The sequence below is a fragment of the Erithacus rubecula genome (assembly GCF_903797595.1).
Source record: "Erithacus rubecula genome assembly, chromosome: Z".
NCBI lineage: Eukaryota > Metazoa > Chordata > Aves > Passeriformes > Muscicapidae > Erithacus > Erithacus rubecula.
In genome coordinates, this window is record NC_136661.1 from 6,150,007 (window position 1) to 6,168,714 (window position 18,708).

The window sequence follows — 18,708 nt, forward strand, 5'->3', positions numbered from 1 at the left end:
ATTTCCCCAACTGCCCTTTTTATCCCAGATCCACTCTTCTACCTTCTCTCTCACAGTGGTGTAGAAGAACTAGGTATGGTGAGTTAAGGGTCAAGTCATGGCCAGTCTCCGCTTCCTCTCCTTATTGCCCTGCTCCAGCATGGGGTCCACTCCACGGGATACAGTCTCTCATAAACTACAACGTGGCTCCTCTTGCTGGGGCAGTCCTTCAGGAAGAGACTGTTACAGCATGGAGCCCCCGTGGGCCTCAGTTCTTGCCAGAAACCTGCTGTTGTGTGGGTTCTTTGGGCTGCAGCTTCCTTCAGGTTTCACCCATCCACCTGCTTAGAGTGGGTGCTCCAAGGCTGCTGCTGTGGGTATCTGCTCCAGCGTGCTCCACAGTGGGTTGCAGGTGGAGAGCCTGCTTCCCCATTGTCTAAAAGGATTGAGCTGCTGAACAGCACTAACAGGCTAACAGCAAGACTGTTAGTATATAATTTAATGTGCACAGAGCCACAGGCTGCAGGGAATCTCTGTTCCAGTACCTGGAATACCTCCTCCTGCTCCTCCTTTATGGGCCTGGCTGCCTGCAGGACTCTTCCTCATTCATCTCCCACAGCATTTTTTACCCCTCGTTAAATACATTAAAGAGAGGAGGTACTAGCTTGGCTGACAGGTTTCCCTGTGTCTGTTGGAACTGGCTCTGTCTGACACAGCCACCCTTGCTACCACACCCTCGCCACCTAGACCCACAACATCTCTTTTCACAGCAGCAGGTGGACATAAATTCAAAGATGCACTAATAAGGTAAAGATTTGATTCCTCCATCCTTCATTAAAAAACAAGCTGCAGGAGTATAAAAAACAATCTTCATCAGGTGGTTTCTCTGAGAGCTTTGTCCCTCTAAGATGGCCTACCTGAATGGCTTGAAGTCAGAAATAGTTATTTTTCACAGGAGTAACTTCAAGTAAAATTGAATACATTTGTCTTTTAATTACAAGTATAACAGCAGTGAAATCAAAATACAAAATTAGCACGTAAGATTTGCATAGAAAGAATTACTACTAAAGAAGTACAAACTTCTAGAATTTCACAACTAAAAAGATATACCTGCTAAACAACAGTAGCACAGTAGTAAGATATGAATATTAAGAATGTTAATATATCAGTTAATGTATGTTTTACTTGCACAGATCCAAAACCTGAACAGCACAACGCTGGCCAAGATCGGTTTGACTTATATCATTACCACAGAACCACAGAAAAATATTAACTTGAAGCACAGCTTTTATTTCTTTTAACATAGATTAAGCAGGTTTCTTTATCATTAAAAAAAAAGCTTTAAGTATTATCCCCTTAAAACAATAATGAATTTTGACGTCAGGTCACAACAGGCTTGTAGGTATGATAGACATTATCTGTAACCAGTAGCTACAATGCAGAATAAGCTTAATGCTGGGACTCAGACTGAGTTTCTTTCCTCTAACTTCAGCCTCAGTTTTAACTCTTAAAATGAAGTTCAAGTTGCATTCATTAATAGCTCCAGCTTTCCACGTAATACTCGCAATTATTGCACTTGTACTGGTTGTATTGGCTTAGTAAAGCCATTCTAAAGCAACAGTTTAATATCTGTACATTTTAAAGCACTTGATCTTATCTACAAAGGAAATATGATGAAACCACAATTCATTTAAAACTTAATTGTGAATATTCTTCATTTTCAGAGTTTAAATGAATGTGCATTTAGTAACTACACTAGAAAAGCAACAGATGCTGTAACTACCCTATGATGACTAGTTTGGTCCATGTCAGTAATCAAGTGATGTTATAAAAAATAAACTAGTTTATCGTGTATAAAATGAATAATGTTGCATTTTTGTTCAGATTGCACAGTACAAACAAGCTAATATCTAAATTAATACTGTTACAGGTAGTTATTACATAGGGACAGCAGCTAGAAAAAATAAGTACCTCAAAGCAACAGACTTCTGCAGCCAGGTTTTCATAACATTGTATGAAAGTTAAATATGTCTTAGTTAGAAGTATGCATATTATAAAATGTTTGAAAAATGTTTAAGTATGAGCTGTTAAACTAGCTTTCCATAGCAAGAGTATATGATGATTATTTACATTTTAAAAATCCATTTATCAGAAAAGAATTTACAATGAAATAAATAACCTTCAGCAGTCCCTTAACCCAACCCCAAGATCTGTTAAGTGGCAGTAAAAAACAGGTAAGCCACCTTGTGTCAGCGTTAGGTCAGTAAAGTATGCCTCATCCAGAAAGAAGTGCAACTCTGCTTTAACTTTACTAGTCATCTAGAAACATGCAAATACATATAGGTACCTCCAAATATGGTACAGTCTTGAGTATTTATACAAGATTATTCACAAAAACATACAATATATTTTACAGTCCTTTAATACAAAATATCGGTATCAAACCAATCCGAACTGCATTGATCAGACATTTATTAGGCAGGCAAGCCACAAAGAAAACAGTTTTTATATTTAATCCCCTCTTTGCCTTTTAAACTCAAGCAATATGTAAGTAGTTTCTTCAGACCTTGTTGGTGATATAAAGGTACTGATGAACATTGACTGAATCTGTCTCTGTGTATGTTCACTGTCTCTCCAGCACTATTTAAAGTATCAAAATGTAAAGCTGCAGTCTGGTGGTTGCATCAAAAAAGAGTCATGCTTCCTTTTGAAATTATTAGATTAAACTGATGTTTAGTTATCCCCACTAAAAATTTCAAAGATTGAAATACTAAAAAACGAAAACATAATTAAAAAAAGAGTTCAAATCCAAAACACAGAAGCAGATCTAAGAGCTGGTTTGCTTCCTTTCACACCTGATGCTGGGAAGTTGCTCACCTTCCATTTAAGACACAACACAGTCATAACTGCCTTCTTGGAATGAATCCTCATCCTCAGTCTTAGCCTTGTCTTCTTCATGTCTGCTTGCACTGCTGCTGCCACCATCACTCTGAGGATTAGTGCCATGGCTAGATGAAGTCCTGTTTTCCTCAGCCCTTGGGTTCGCTTGTTCAGGAACCTTAGAAGGATTCACTGGCTGAAACGCTTCAGGTTGTACTTGCTCTTCCACTATTTCATTTAGTTTCTGGATCTGTGGTTTGATGATACTTAGAAATGGCTTGTACCCAGGGCTAAGAAGAGAATAGAACAGACCACCATGAATGAATTAAAATTATTACTTCTGTCATGTGCCTGAAAAGCAGAAATGTTTTTTAAATAAAGAGAAAAATGTAACCTTAATAAAAAAAAAAAATAAAAGTTGGAAAGCTGGTTGCTTTGGGTTTGGTTTATGTTTTGAGGTTTTTTTCCCCTGTTCAATTACAACTCTCTGAAATGATGTTACAGCTAAGGCTGACATAATAAAGCAAAGTTACTTTATAAGTAACCATCTACCCCTCGAATGTGAAGGTGGAAAGTAACACTTACCAATCTGTAGAAGCCCACTTGTCAACAGCATCTAGCCCAGTCTTGATATTCTGACAGATGTCTCCATCAATATCAGAGGACTGCATGATACTGAAAACCTGGTTGATAACTGAAGATTCTCTGAGAATAAGGCCTATGACAACACACCAATCCAGACATCCTGCTTCCATGAAGATATGCAGCAAGTACCTATATGGAAAAAGAGGCTGTCTGTTTTTCTACTCCCAAGACAAAAACTGCAGTGCAATTGTGTAGATTGATAATTGCTAGCATGCAGCATTTGGAGAAAGAAGCAGTCTCAAAGGCACACGTGTCATTACTTACCGCAGCTGCACCTGTGACTTGTGTGGCCCTTTACTGGCCAGCTCTAGAGAGAGCTGCTCGAGCTCTGACTGAGTTAAACTTAGATTGGAGAAGTTCTCATCCACCATGGTCCAGTCTCCATCCACCATAGAACTTGTTTCAGTCAGGTCTGTTGCTGAACCAATGCTGCATTCATCACCTATCAAAAACACTCAGAAACATAAGGGAAAAAAGAAACTACTTACTTTAGTAAGACCCAGAATTTCTGAACTAATTCCTATAAAAACTGGCAAACAGTACTGCTTTATGGAGTATCACAGTTACTTCAGGCATACTGTCCATCCTGCTTCAGCATTCTTCTTGTCACACTGGATGGCAGAACTACTGTTGCAGGAATGCAATAGTTTTTCTATCCAGTAAAAATAACTCAGGAGAATTATTATCAGTAAGAGATCCTAGGTATGTGTTGGCAATCATCATAAAAGCACCAATACAGCATCTTGCATACTATAGTCCTAGAATTAAGTCTAGGAAGGGTTACAGTCTGCCTAAAATTCTGCTTACTTAATTTTGTTAAAATTCAGTTTCAATATAAAATTACTTTCTTCACACAAAACCATGAAGACTTTGAATGCTTTGGAATGCAAATATTTACCTGGATGAATTACAAAAATAAGTATTTCCAGTAAAAACATGAATAGCACATGCAGTAACAGAATTTTCAAAGGAACAGCAACATCAAAGCTAAAACCTTTACAGTGGTGAGTCACAAAGGCACCAACTCTTAAGAATGATTTTCATATTAAAGCAGATGCATCTTTTCTTGGAAATGTTTAGGAAGTCAAAAAGTTATTTTATCATCTTCTTGCCCCTGAATACCAGTGCTGCATTAGTAATTTGTGAAATTGTTATTAGAATTCAGCTTGTAATGTTTTAAAGGCTATTAATTTATTTTCTTTAGAAATAAACTGCTTCAAAATGCGTACCAAAGTCCATTGAAATCAAAGGTCTTCCTCCAGCCTGATGTGCTTGTTTATAGAAAGAGCAGTAGTAAACTGCTGAATTTTACTGCAGGCAGCAGTAAATCAGTGCAATGAAAAGAGATACTAATTTTCTTGCAGTCTCCAGATTTAAAAAACAAGAGAAACATGAGTGGAAATAAAATGAGACTGTGCCCAAGCAGACAGAGAGGATCTCCAAATGCTCTGAACTCAAAGAAGGCTCTACAGTTTTAAATTAAGAGATTGTAGTGCACTGTGTACTTAGATCTTTGCCCTAATAGAGTGGGAATAACATGATTAAGATACTGTTGAAAACATTGTTCTATGCTCAAGGCCAAGAGGAAGTATAAGAAAAATTAAATTAGATTTTATAAATACTAGAATGGTCTGAAAAACTTTTCCCATCTCTTTCTGTGTTCAGAAAAAAGACATACCAAGTACACTTTCTCTTTTTCAGTAAGCTGATAATACACTGCAGCTTTTAAAAAGCAATTTAAATAAAACCATAGGAAAAAACCACAACTATATAGGTCTCTAATTTCATAAACTTCCTCAATAAGTAATGTATCTAATATCACTTTTAAGAAACCCAAAAGCACAAAGTTCATGCAATTAGAGTTGTTCTAACTCCTGTAGGAGGCTGATGCATGCAAGAGACAAACAAAAATCCACAATGCAGGGCACTCTTCCTAGTCAGACAGAAAAAATACTGAGCTTCAAGACGTCACCACAGACAGAAACTTCAGCAAATATCTATTTCATATTCAACTTCATGTACTTAAGATGCACAACACGGGCATTATCCTTGTGTTGTAAAAGATTCAGTTCACTTTTCAGTAAGTCCTTTTTTTTCCCTGAATTTTTCTTATCAGCAGTTGAGAAGCAACAATGCAGCAGTGACACACAAATATCAAAATACAAGCACACACTTCATATTTTTCCAACGAGAAGACAGAAGGAAGAGTGACTAACCTTTACTTAGCAAAGGAGAAAGGAATGCATCCTGCATGTGTGGACCATGGGATGAAACAGTGTCAATCTCTCGCTGAGAAGAGCTGATAGTACCGAGCCAGCTACGACTGCGAGGTGTGTTTGAAACCCCCTGGTCCATTTCCATGTTTACAAAGGTGTCTGCAGACTGAGATTTTAGTAGCTGCTCCCCCACAGCTAAGAAAATCAAAACACACCATAGAAAAATCATGTAATTATCCAAAAGGACATTTAGACAGTTCTCTCCAGGCATTTCAGGAAGCTAAAACTTGCATCTAAGTCAATATTCAGGGGACCAATGAAATAAAAGGGAATGCAGCAAGTTAGGCATTTCAGGAATTTCTGATCACCTTTATATGTGAGCACTGGCATAAAAGAAGTATGATGTCATAAAGTGCTACCAACAACAGAAGTAAATAATGATGTTACTACTAAGAAGAGTAAGACTTGGCAGCCAATGTCAACCCTGCCACATGGACGTAAGGTAGTGAACTGAGAGATCAATAATATGAAAGAGGTTTACAGCAGTCTTCAAAGTTCTTACCATCTACAAAGTAAATTTCAAACTTTACATTACTATTTAATTTTTAAAAAGTTAATCAAAAGCTCACCTAGAGACTACAAAATTTTAGTAATTTTCTGCAGCACAATTTACACTGGAGCAATTTCCATTGCTCAGTTCAACATCCACACTGATGTCTGATTCAGTGCACCTGAGAAAACAGGTTTCAACAAAAATGATAATAACACAAGAGATACTGGCTATGCTAAAGAGAATCTCTTCAAATAATATACTGTGTGAGAAAGCTGTGCAGGTGGCAAGCCTCAGCCTGTTCTTATCTCGGCTGACCAGAGACAGCACAGAGTGAAAGTCACAGATGTAGCATTGCAGGAGGGAAGTCTAGTTAATATCAAACTCAGATGTTATTGTACCTGTCTTGTACTTTCCATTCTTGAAAGGTGAATTAATGGACGATGCTGGTATAACTGGAAATGGCCAGAGGAAATCCTTGTGTAGCTTTTTCAAAGCACACACAAAATCCTCCACACGGGCAGCTCTGGCTCGCTCCTTGCACAACCAGCCAATCAGCTCAAAGCCCAACTGTGCAGCAAAACAGCCAAGGTCTTTCAGCTTGATTTCCTCCAGCAGACGCCGAGCATGCCGCCACAGCATCATGTCAATGTACATGTTCTCAGCACAGTCACTGTCTTTACTCCACCTACACACAGCACAGAACAGCCGAGAGAACACTGATAAAGCTGAGTTGCACAGGCTGTTGGCCACAATTGCAGAGCATCAAGTGACCAGAGTAATAGAAGGGGAGCTTTCTATATAACAGCAGAATCAGTTTCCATCATTCCTTGCTGTCTATATTCTCTAAAAGATCCCACTGCCTCAACAGGTAGGTGAAATTAAGGATTTAAGTTACAACAGCAGCAGTATTTACAGAGGATTAAACTACTAGCAATGCATAAAAAAAGAGATAAAAGGCAGATGATGTTGCAAAGTTCAGAGAAATAGTCAACTATTGGTGCCTAAACTCTTCCTATCAAAACCTTTAAGGCTGTACTCTCTATTAAAAATACTAATTCAGAATTTATACTAGGATTGTTTTAAAAATCAGGATGGGGAAAAACACCAAAGCAAAGAGAATAACGAATTTCAGATCAATATTACTTCTGAACTGCGATACCTGTCAACATCGATTCTGTATACAGAAGCTTTAGAGGGGTATATCCCAAGGCATAAAAGGTTCTAATTTGTAGCATGGAAATGCACAGCCACATCAAGATGTGCATAGCAGTGATGCTGTGAACTGTGAGCTGTCCAAAATGTATTTTTCAGCAAAACAGATCCCTTATATCTGAAGCATGTGGTCTCACTAGCTACTTAAATTACTCCACATGTAATGTGTACCACCACATCCAGAGTCCTTTGGACAGCAATATCTATGTAAGCATGCCTGTGTATACATACAAACACACATACATATATTTACATGTGTGAGAATATATTCTTCCAAGCATGTTATGAGACACAAACAATACAAAAGTTGTGAAGTGATAAATGCAAAAGATGTAGAAGGATATGATGACAAATCTATCATATAATTTATTTCTATACCTTAAATTGGTAAGAAAGTTAGTCCTGTACCTAATAAAGTGGAGAAGGAGAGGACATTACCTTTTTCCAGATGGGCCGGAGGGCATACTCAGTGTCTTTGTCAAATTAAATTTGCTATGGAGATTCTCTGCTGATTGGGATAAACTAATGCTGCGATGCCTGAAGAATTCAAAGCCACCACTTGAACTAGGTTCCTAAAACCAAGAAAACCAGAATATACACTCAAACATGATATATAACATGAAGATTAATAATAAAAGTACAGTACAGTATTTGCTTTTCTCATCACAAACCTGAGTTGTTGGTGTAGCTGGGGGTGTTTCTGTTTCTCCAGAGCCAATGGCTTTAAGAAATCTAATCATATGACGACAGAGATCCCACTTTCCCTGCTCTAAGGCAGTATTAAATAGGAGAGTAGCATGTTGCCTGCTAACTGCTGGAACTTCCATATTCTGCAAGCAACAAAGCACAATTAAGTGATTTATTTTTTCTATAGGACATCAGAAGTTCTATTTAGTCAAGCCACACTGTTTCACATTCAAGTATACAGAAGATTATAAACAGTAATGTCATGCTATTGTTTTCCTATTTAAAACAGTAAACTAACTACTTACACTTCAAGATCTTACCACCCTTCATAAATGGACATCATATCAACAGAAAACTGTTAAATTAAAAACCTGTTGAACATGCACAACTTTGGAATTACATTATTTTTAAAATACTGCAATGTTAGTAAATATCAGCACTCTTGCAATATATTTGGTGCCATTACCTGTAGGATAATAAGGTAAGAGGCAGCTGTGTCCAAGTCCTGGGCCATTAAGCACTCTTCAAATAAGTCCTTCGGGTTTCCAACAGCAGCAAAAAGGTAATTCCACAGGGCATATTCTGTCTTCCTAGCACAATGAACAACTGTCTGCAGGAAGAGGGGGAATTCTGTAATGAACTTCGCCACAGTGGGAAGGAGAGGGTCGGGAATGGGTTCCCGCGAGGTAGCTTCTTCTTCCAGCACTTCATGAAGCATCAGTTCTAGTACATGAGGAAAGTATGGTAATGTGGCACACGAGTGGGCCAAAAGCAAGGCTTGTTCACCGAGGTTCCTAACCAAGAGCTGGCGTAAAATGTGATGGAGGTAGATCTGAGAGGTTCTCTCAACAATGGAGAAAGGAAAGAGAACCTCTAAGTGTTCTCTAGCACTGGTTTGAGTGTATAAACAGTCATAGAGCACAGTGTCATTAACAGCACCAAGAACCAAGGCATCTTCAAACAAAACAGCCAATGGGTATATGTTGATGTGGAAAGGCAGCATGATCCGTCTTGACAGAAAGGAATGCGGTTTTCGATGATCTCTGGGAAACAGGGGAAGCCAGACTTTCATACCTGCCCCACCACAGCTGAGCCACAGAGCCTCCAGTAAGTGGCGTTTCTGTTTGTTAATCCTGCAAGTAGTCCATACATTTTCAACAGACTGGGCTAGGACAACTGGAGCACAAAAAGGCAGCTATTTAAAATGAAAAATAAAAATGAAAAAAAAAAAAAAAATCAGTATCCATTATTCCTTTTATTTTTACCTTATTCACAAGAACTCTATTTTTCAGCTAAGAACTACTGTCTTCAAACATGTTATTCTTCTAACAAAGAAGAAACAAATCTGCTTCTCTCTTATATGCATCCTAGCATGGGACAAAAGACCACTTAATACTTGTGTTAACTCAAGTAATTTCTTCCATTTTTTTAACCTCCTTAATACTTGGTCAGGAAGCAGAGAGATAAGAATAAAGGTGAAAAATAAAAACCTGCTCTCTGCTTCTTCAGTTAGCCCACAAGTTGAACCTAGAACTGACAAATCTTTATCTGAACTTCTCAAATTTCACTCTCCCAGTGTGCTCGTTTCACAGAGAATTTGTTTTCATCAGCCCAGAAAAGTTGAAAGTTCAATAACTGATTTATACTGTTATTTCCAAGAACTTTGTAAACATATTCTGCAAAAAATGATAATGTTCCATGAACAAATAAAACAGTTCTAGACAGACTAGAAATTTTCTGTTATTGATACATACCAAATTTTGGGCAATATCTTTACTCTTAAAGCTTGTCTATTTCATTTCAATCTAACTAGCAAACACAAGCAATTGCTAATATACTTTCAGATAACAATTCAGTCTGCAAGTGTAGACACTGCGTTGCTTGTAGTCCTATTTTCTTTATGTCTGGAACATTCTCTTGCATGGCTTCTTCCATCACTGATATCTTTGAAGCCATATGTAATACTCGAAATATATTTACTCACATGCTTTCTTTGATTAGGATTATTATCTTTATCTCGTATCTGGGGTCCAGATCTATCCCTTTGCAACATGATGAGTTGTCCTGCTAAGTTAAGCATAATGCTTTCAGCTTCACAAGCCTATGGATAGAAAGAATATTATGCAAATTATTTAAGCTTTTTGAATTATAATTTCACTTATAACCACAATAAAAACCCAGGAAAAAAAGTGCAAATTAAATGTGCCACAGAAATGACTAACAACTGCATTCAATATAGAAATACTCAGAAAAATCAAGAACCAGTTCTTGTGGAAAGGAGTAAATACTGGAAGGTTTCTTATTCACCAGACTCATTCCATGTGTTTAATATGGACTTCTTCCAACTATGTGTCTTAAAATGGGCAATCTGACAGCATTCTAAGAAAAATAAAGCTCTGTATTCTTATCATCAGAATATGATTGTCAATATCTGACTTCAAAGACTAACACTGGTACACAACCCAAGAGCTGAGCCAAGACTTGAGCTACACTTGTACAGCATCTTGAATTTTTATTTAGCTGCAGTTAGAGAAGAACTGTTTTAGTAAGGTGTGTCAAGAAAGGCAATAATTCTGCTCAGTTAAGCCTCCTCTGCTTGAAACCCAGACAACAAAGTCTCTTTGCATGTGCTTTCAGTGTCATGACTAAATTTCAAAGTTAAGACAGGGCACTTCACCTTTTAAGCTGTTGTTTGGTTGTTGCAGGATTGTCAAAGGCTACCTTATACTATCATGCCATTATTCCATTTTTTCTATTTATTCTTTGAGTAATGGAGACATTGTTGCGAAAAATAAATTCCTAATGCCATGGATTGCTCTGGTTTCTGACTTGTAATAACCTTCCCCTTGACAGAGTTAAATTTAATTTGTTCACCAAGATTTAGTCCCAAACTTTGCAAGTTAACAAGAGAAGGTATGAAATAAAATCTGAACTCTTACTCCTCTATCCACCCCCTCATCCCCAATTCAAATATAAAATGTCTGTATAATGAATATCAGAAAAAAACACATTCTGGATTTTACCACATAGAAGAGCAACTGATTTATGATTGATTTATCAACCACGTAACCTTTAAAGAGTAAGCCAACAATTTTAGACACCAATTCTACTAAATTTTGAGACTTGTTACCTGCTGAGGCATCTTCAGAGTGATGCCAGTCTCTGTTCTCACTGATGTCAATGTAACAGACACTACAAGAAAAGGATGAGGAATGTACCGAGACATGGACACTTCCTGAAGAATTTGGATACTGGCAGTAGGATTAAGACTGAAAGGAAAATGATTACATTTAGAAATTTTACAGGAGTACTTAACACAAAATAACTACCTTGAAATAAACCTAATGAAAATAAGCAACATATCCTTAGCAAACAGTTTGCTCTACAGAACAAATGATATTCCTTTAATCAGACATCAGCAGAAATGCCCACATAGCTACTAAAAATTACTATAAAATTACTATAAAAATTACTATAAAATTACCAAACAAACCCAAACTGGGTTAGTTATCTTGATACTTTGGGAAATTCAGTTATGAGTGCATAGAAGATAATACCAGATACTTTAGAATATTACTCTATCAACCCTTCAAAGACACTTCCCAGGTTTGGGTTCTGTTGGGAGCTTTCTTAAAAAGCATTGAAAATATTTTTCTCTGAAATTCATCAACAACTTGCTTCCTTCTACCACAAAAAGGCCCATTCTTGCCAAAAAGAAGATACCATAACTGTAAGAAAAATCACCTACTAAGGAACTTTAAAAACCCCCGTTTAACTCTGAATCTTTATCTCCTCCTTAGGTTCACAATTGTCTGAAAGTATCTGGAATATCTTATGTTGCTACTTCTTTTGCACTGAAACAATTCCTCACAACCACACCAAGACCAAACCTTTCCTCTCTTCATCTTTGCAAGCCTGCTGCCACCTTCCTTTCACTAATTACTGCTTCTAACGTTAGAAACACATTTTGCTTTTAAAATATTCAAATATGCGGGTGTCTTTTAGTACCTTTTCCTCCTATTCATATTCAGTTTTCAAATTCCTACAATTTTGGAACACGTTTGTTCAGAGAGCTGGAAATGTGCATGTATGTCACTACCTACCTCCACACCTAACGTGCCTATCAGCATGCATGCAGGTGACAACACTCATAAACTTGTGCACAGAGATAACACTTACCACTATATTTTAAAAATCCGACTCCACCAGTTATCACACACTTTTGTATTATTCTAAGAATTTACTCAGACTGAGAGCAGATCAACAGGTACCTTACTGCAAAAGCACTCTAACAGTGACACTCACCCCTCAGACCTTTTCTCAATACTGTAAAGGCAAATGGAACAATCTGCTCTGAACAATATCACAATGTCCCGGAAAACACTCAGTAGTAATGTGTTTGCTTGCACTTTGGTGATGTGAGCAAACGCGTTGTCAAGGTTGGATGTTCGCAGGTAGATTCTCAGCTGCAAGGAAAGGAGTAGTTTGAATACAAGTTCTGCTTACCAACAAGCTAATAGTAATTCCACTTATGGTTGTTTTCTTTATTGTAGAATGGCTGTCAAGAATTTCTACCAAGACATATTACTGAGTTTTGTTTCATCAAGTATTTTATCCACTGCACTTTATAATTACATCTGAAGCCGCTAAAGCACAGTACAGCCAACTCTGAAGTACTGAACAACAATCATACGGAAGGAATTTAATTCAGTCTAAAAAAGCAATGAGTAAGTAAATCTCCTCTGTTCACAAGGTTTAAAAGCTTGCAAAAGTGTCCCAAAATAATGTAAACAGGTATCTCAGAATATACTTTGTGCTAACATGCAAAAATGTCACCAAGTTTTCAGAACAATGAGTATATTCACATTAGTCAGCAGAAAAGTTTTTAATAGTAATAACAAAAATTTTCTGCAAAGAATGACTTATATATTAATATATAAACTATGAATATGACCAAAAGCTACTAATGTTTATAGTGTATAAACATGCTTATAATACCACAATACTTTTCATGTTTATACTACTCTCATACAGATCAGATATTCTAATCGTTGTATATTTAAAGAAAAGTATCTCACCTCTTCCTGGTGATCATTTAAATTATAACATGCAAGAACAATGAAGTCATTCCACCATGCTAAGCCACCTGTTACCATCATAGTTTGCTCCTGAAAAGAAAAAAGCAAGCAGACGACATATAGGTATGTATTTTTATATACTTACACACACAGACATGTACATTATATGGGTAATTTCTGAAAGCCATGCATAATCTCTTTAAGCTTTACTCAGAGTGGCAGGACTATGCATATGTATATGTATATGTATATGTATATGTATATGTATATGTATTTAACGTTTAAAAAAAGCAAAGTACTAAAGAGTAGTATGTGAAGGACAAACCTCATCCAACAAAATACAGTTCCATAGTTCTTTATGCTATTGGCATCCCTGAACCCTCTCAAATGTATTTCTCGCCAGAATTTACAAGCTTGACATCCAAAGCTATGTCACACGAACTCTCAGATAAGACAAATAGAATTAACTGTCTGACTATACGCAGTCAAATTTGGAATACTCTGCTAATACTCAGACACAAATTAGTGTGTTAAAACCACAAGATCTGTGTTTCAGACACTTTATGAGAAACACATGTAAAACCAGCATTCCCTAATCCCAAGTGTGTCTACAGGCTGTTTACTTGAAAATGATACTCTTTCAATTTTGTCCAAGTCTCACAGCCCAACAAATAAAATCTTCCCTGTACACCAGAATAAAATTCCATAACCTCCCACCTGGGTAATGTTTCCAAACAGCTTCCATTTTTTGGTGAGTAAAGAATAATGTGCAAAACCAAACTTGCCAACAACTGCTACATTCTGTCCAAGTTTGTCAATAGCTGAAAACTATAAAAAAAGAAAAAAAAAAGTTACCAGAACCTCAAAATGGAAATTTATTTAAATCCTATCCAAATACAGCACATAAGGCAATACAACATCAGACTTAAAACATGTAAAGTATCTTCATGTTTCATACTTATTATAATAACACAGCTTTCTTTCTGTAATGTAAAATAATGATTTCATTTTCAGAATTCAGCCAATCCTAATGGACAATTATAACCCTCCAACATTTTTAAATAAACATGAACGTGTTCTTAAAATAACTCACCCTTATAGGCCAGTTGCTCTCTAGATATGTACTATGAATCTAAAAAAAAAAAAAAAAAAAAAAGAGAGAAAACCAAAACTGTTATATGACTAGACCAACTACAATTAAAGTACTGATTAATTGTAATATCCTAAAGGGTTTTGGAAAATATCAGTGATTTTTTTTCAAAACACTATCAAAAAGGTATTTAATGTTGAAATTTTGGTCTTAAATACAATTACTGCCCCCACACCAAAAGTTACTGATGCCTAAACGTTACCGTTTTCAATACATGAAACACCAAAATGCATTAACAACATACACCAGCTAATACTATATTACAGATTAATAGTCACAATTTGCTCATCTCTCCTCCCATCTACTTCCCTCTCCAAGGGGATCTTTCACAGGAACATAAAGGTTTTGATAAATACAGTCTTGAGGCAGGACTTTCAGTACAGAGATGAAATTTCTAATTCTGTCACAAATACACACCAATATATGCAAAAGCCTTCTTACAAGAGAACTTGACTGGAATACGTCAGATAAAATCTCAGTGCTGGATTCTTCATGTCACATGGGATGATACAAATCCAGCTTCAAACTGTATCTGATCTGACACAAGGCAGGTAGGTACTTTTGAGACCCGGCCACTGTCCTTTTTCATCAGTATGTTGCTCCCCACAGTAATTCTAATTGGTTTAGCTTTATTTTTACCACAGAACAAAGACCTCTCCCTCCTACACAAGTTTCACTAGACAGAAGAGCTACCTGGCTAGCTAAAGAAGAAATTCAACAGTATCTAGAACCTGCCTTACATGCCTAGAATCAAATACTTTTTAACACTACTGATTTATGTGCTGAAGTGAAGAAGAAAATCCCGGGGACCTTTCAGAAACCTTTCTTTTAAAAAGTGTCACCAATGCAAGCATGGAAGAACACACATTAGTATTAGAGATTAAAAGATATTTATCCTTTAATTTATATTACAGTGAAAATAGAAGAAGTCCCATTGCTACCCTGGAAGCAATTATTTCTTTGAAAGACTGATACTGTGACGTTTTAGTTACATGTTTAAATAGATGCCATATTTCATGCTTGAAAATACTGCTGGAGTCTGAAGGCTGTTTTCATCAGCTGAATATGTTTTAAAGCATTTTGCATAAATAACAAATACCTAAATGATTTCTTGCATGTTGCATTTATTCTCCCTTTCAAAGCACAGGAAAGTAATTTAACTTCTCCTTCCCAAAGTCATAAGACTTTTTATCAGCTAGGAGGCAAACTCACAGCCACAATGCTGACACGACCAATGTTGCTTTACCTTTTGTCAATAAGAAAAAGCCGTACCATGGCAAATCCCCACAGACAATAGAAAGGTAATGATCCCATACCAGAGGAAAAAGGTATGGCAGAGAGTGAGGAGATCAGCTGCATATTCTATTCCTACAAACTCTTGTAAGCACAAAGCACATATGTGCTACCAGGATCAATTACCTGTACAACATGCCAATGCCGGTGTCCTAGTAAAGTGCTTAAACCCTGAGAATCTAAACTGCCATCTGAAAATGGGCCTCTTTCCCTGCTGTGGTTATGTTCAGAGTGTGCCAAAGTATTTCGGGGACTCTGAGCCTGTGCTGCATCTCCACAGTTCAAATATAAGCGATCTTCTCCTTGAAGGAGGACTTGTTCCTGGTTACTCTATATTAAAACCAAAACAAAACAAAAGAAAAAAAGCAACTTTGAATTTGACATACAGGAAGACAAAGGGAAACACATGATCAATATATTAAGCGATTCTAAGTAAACAATATGAAAAACATCTGTTGAGGCAGTTCTCAGTTTTTGTATCACTATATACTAACAGGTTTTATGTTATAGTATTGCATAGCAGTATTTTCACAGTGTCACTTTAAAGGCTCTATGACAAAAAATAATGGCTGCAGAGAACTTAAAATCTGAGAGAACAACTCAGTTCCTAAAACAGGAACTATGACCTAAAATAAGGATATATTTATCAACCAAAAAAACCTACCATACAAGGATTAACAGTGAGTGCACTCTTGATGAACTGAAACTGCAGAATACCAAACTGTTGAGCTTCATTATTTGCATTTCTCTCAGGCTTCATGTTTGAAGAATTCCCATCTATAACCCAGAGATGATACCCTTCTGATCCCCAGGTCTGCACGTAAAAGAATAACAACAATAAAATCCCCAACCCAACTCTACATACATATATATAACTCTATATATTATTTTAAAACAAAAACTACAGAAACTTACTGTAACTGATCTTATGATACACATGAGCCTGGAAAAAATCCATGCATTTTGTTGTCCTAAAATGCATCATTATATGAATCAAACAGTAAAATTCACAAAGTACAGTAGGAATCTAGTTTGAATTATTTCCTGTCTTATGTAAAAAATAATGATTAAATGAAGTGTAAGTATGCAAAGACACTCATGTAAGTAATGAAGACTATTTAATTTGCAGTTTAGGGCAACAAACAAAAGTTCCATAGAGCCAGGTGTGAAATAATCCTGATTTCCAAAATTACACTGGCGGTTTTTCATCTAATTCAATTATATCAGAATTTCAATATTTGAAATGTTTTAAAAGGTACATTTAAAAGGTACTGTCATTGCATACATGTACTTCCACTTGGGATGGATGTATAGAGTTGCCAATCTTCATAGAAACTATGTCATGATAAATAACCTAAATTGTTTTAGAAACACTACACAAAATTCACCATGGTTTTTATAAGGCCTCGTAGAATGTGTTTAAAATTTGTTCTAATTTAAAATTTACTCTAATTTACTCTATTTATTTATTGATTTTATAGATAGCAGGATTCGATTTAATGTTAACTAGTATCTGAGTAAAGTTACTTTAACTATCAAAGGCCAGCTAGTAATTTGAGAGAAGTAAGTGAGTTTACAACTAGTGTTGATCTGTGTCTCACTGCAATCTGAAATATAACATCAGATAAAAAAGAAAAATTTAGAAAAACCAAGTCTTCATTTTTAATATTAAAAGCAAAGGCAAGAAAAGGCATGCATAGTTAGTGAAAAAAAAAATCATCAGCTGTCCCTTTTGCCTTCAATGCAACACTGCAGTTAGGAAGTATAGTAAAGGCATCTTATTATGAAAACAAATTAAGCAAAAGAGATTTTCTGAAAATCTGTTATACTAGAAACAATTTTAAACTATCCTATTACAATTTAAGAGCCATGCTATTACAGTATTTTTACATTCATATTTACCATGGAACTGATTTTCAGAGGGTCCTTTTTGGCACCGTCAGATTGATACCTTAAAAACAGAACAGAACAAGTCTGAGTTTGCAAAAAACTTCATCAGATTGTAAATTAAATTCCTATCTTTGTATTTTTGCAGTTTTATATTGAACCTTATCTCACATGGTACATCCATGGCAACAAAAAAGGGAATGCAACTGTCAGATGTCTAGCATAAACTATTTGAAATACAAGCACAGAGGGAATTTTAATATTGGCTTGCTCAAGCTTGCTTCTAAGGTAATCTTCTTTTACAGATAAGAAGACCACTACAAAATGAAAATAATATATTTTTGCTTATATTTAAATGATCCCCTCCTGAATATTTTCCAATGACATCTCAATACCTAAGAAATTGCAAAGGAAAAAGATTTTTTAAAAGCTAATTTGGTGAATTAATTTCTAATTATATGGTTTCAATTGGAAAAACAAAGACTTCTAATAAACTCTTTACAATGTCAATAAAAATACTCACGCAAAATCACCTCCTAAAGTACAGATAAGCTGAGCACCAAAAACACTCCATAAGGACAAACCTCCACATTCCCAGGTCACCATCACAACACAGCTATCTGGTGACCATCTGATTAGTTTAACGGGTCCTGTTTTATTCCAAATATCTGTTTTAAAAGCAGACAATAAAATAAGTGAAAGCACTGAAAGTCCTTCAACTAGTTTCACCGTAAGAGTATAAACAAAAATACATGGAAGTAAATATTTGATTTTTCAATTAACTGATGCATTTATCAAACTGACAATCTCAAAGTGAGTAAGTAACAAACCAAAAATTATTTTTTCCATGCTTGGTTTCATAAAAGCTAAGAATACAAGAAAACATGCCAGAAGTACATATACTGCTATAACACAAGCACAGAACCACAATTCTCATTAAATTATTTTTCAGACAATAGAGGCACTTAACACAACGGTAAAACTTATTTACAGATTTGTTTTTTAAATGAAAACCAAGAGACGCACATTTTCAGTTGAGGATGCATTTCAACCACTTGGTATGTTCCACATTCAAGCATAGAATACTACATGAAAAAATACACTGCAGTGCAGGAAGGATGCTGCATT

The 18,708-nt window shown here is 36.1% G+C and overlaps 1 protein-coding gene across 6 annotated transcripts in view; it reads right to left on the reverse strand.

Moving 5' to 3' along the window:
- Positions 1–1,246: 1,246 nt before the first annotated feature.
- The window catches only part of RIC1 (RIC1 homolog, RAB6A GEF complex partner 1), a 46,504-nt gene continuing 29,042 nt past the window's right edge, over positions 1,247–18,708 (reverse strand). For 3 of the 6 annotated variants that reach the window (XM_079329993.1, XM_079329994.1, XM_079329992.1), the window contains exons 9-26: positions 18,104–18,248; positions 17,596–17,644; positions 16,358–16,507; positions 15,820–16,023; positions 14,344–14,382; positions 13,968–14,078; positions 13,251–13,340; positions 12,478–12,638; positions 11,303–11,441; positions 10,157–10,273; positions 8,639–9,367; positions 8,157–8,315; positions 7,924–8,057; positions 6,672–6,958; positions 5,721–5,915; positions 3,769–3,958; positions 3,445–3,633; positions 1,247–3,149 (exon numbers count right to left, since the gene is read on the reverse strand). In XM_079329993.1, the coding sequence (XP_079186119.1) occupies positions 2,864–3,149; positions 3,445–3,633; positions 3,769–3,958; positions 5,721–5,915; positions 6,672–6,958; positions 7,924–8,057; positions 8,157–8,315; positions 8,639–9,367; positions 10,157–10,273; positions 11,303–11,441; positions 12,478–12,638; positions 13,251–13,340; positions 13,968–14,078; positions 14,344–14,382; positions 15,820–16,023; positions 16,358–16,507; positions 17,596–17,644; positions 18,104–18,248 (3,374 nt within the window). In that variant the 3' untranslated portion in view covers positions 1,247–2,863. Of the gene's footprint in view, positions 3,150–3,444; positions 3,634–3,768; positions 3,985–5,720; positions 5,916–6,671; positions 6,959–7,923; positions 8,058–8,156; positions 8,316–8,638; positions 9,368–10,156; positions 10,274–11,302; positions 11,442–12,477; positions 12,639–13,250; positions 13,341–13,967; positions 14,079–14,343; positions 14,383–15,819; positions 16,024–16,357; positions 16,508–17,595; positions 17,645–18,103; positions 18,249–18,708 lie in introns of those variants that run through there. The other 3 variants (XM_079329996.1, XM_079329995.1, XM_079329997.1) reach the window with 2 other exon arrangements.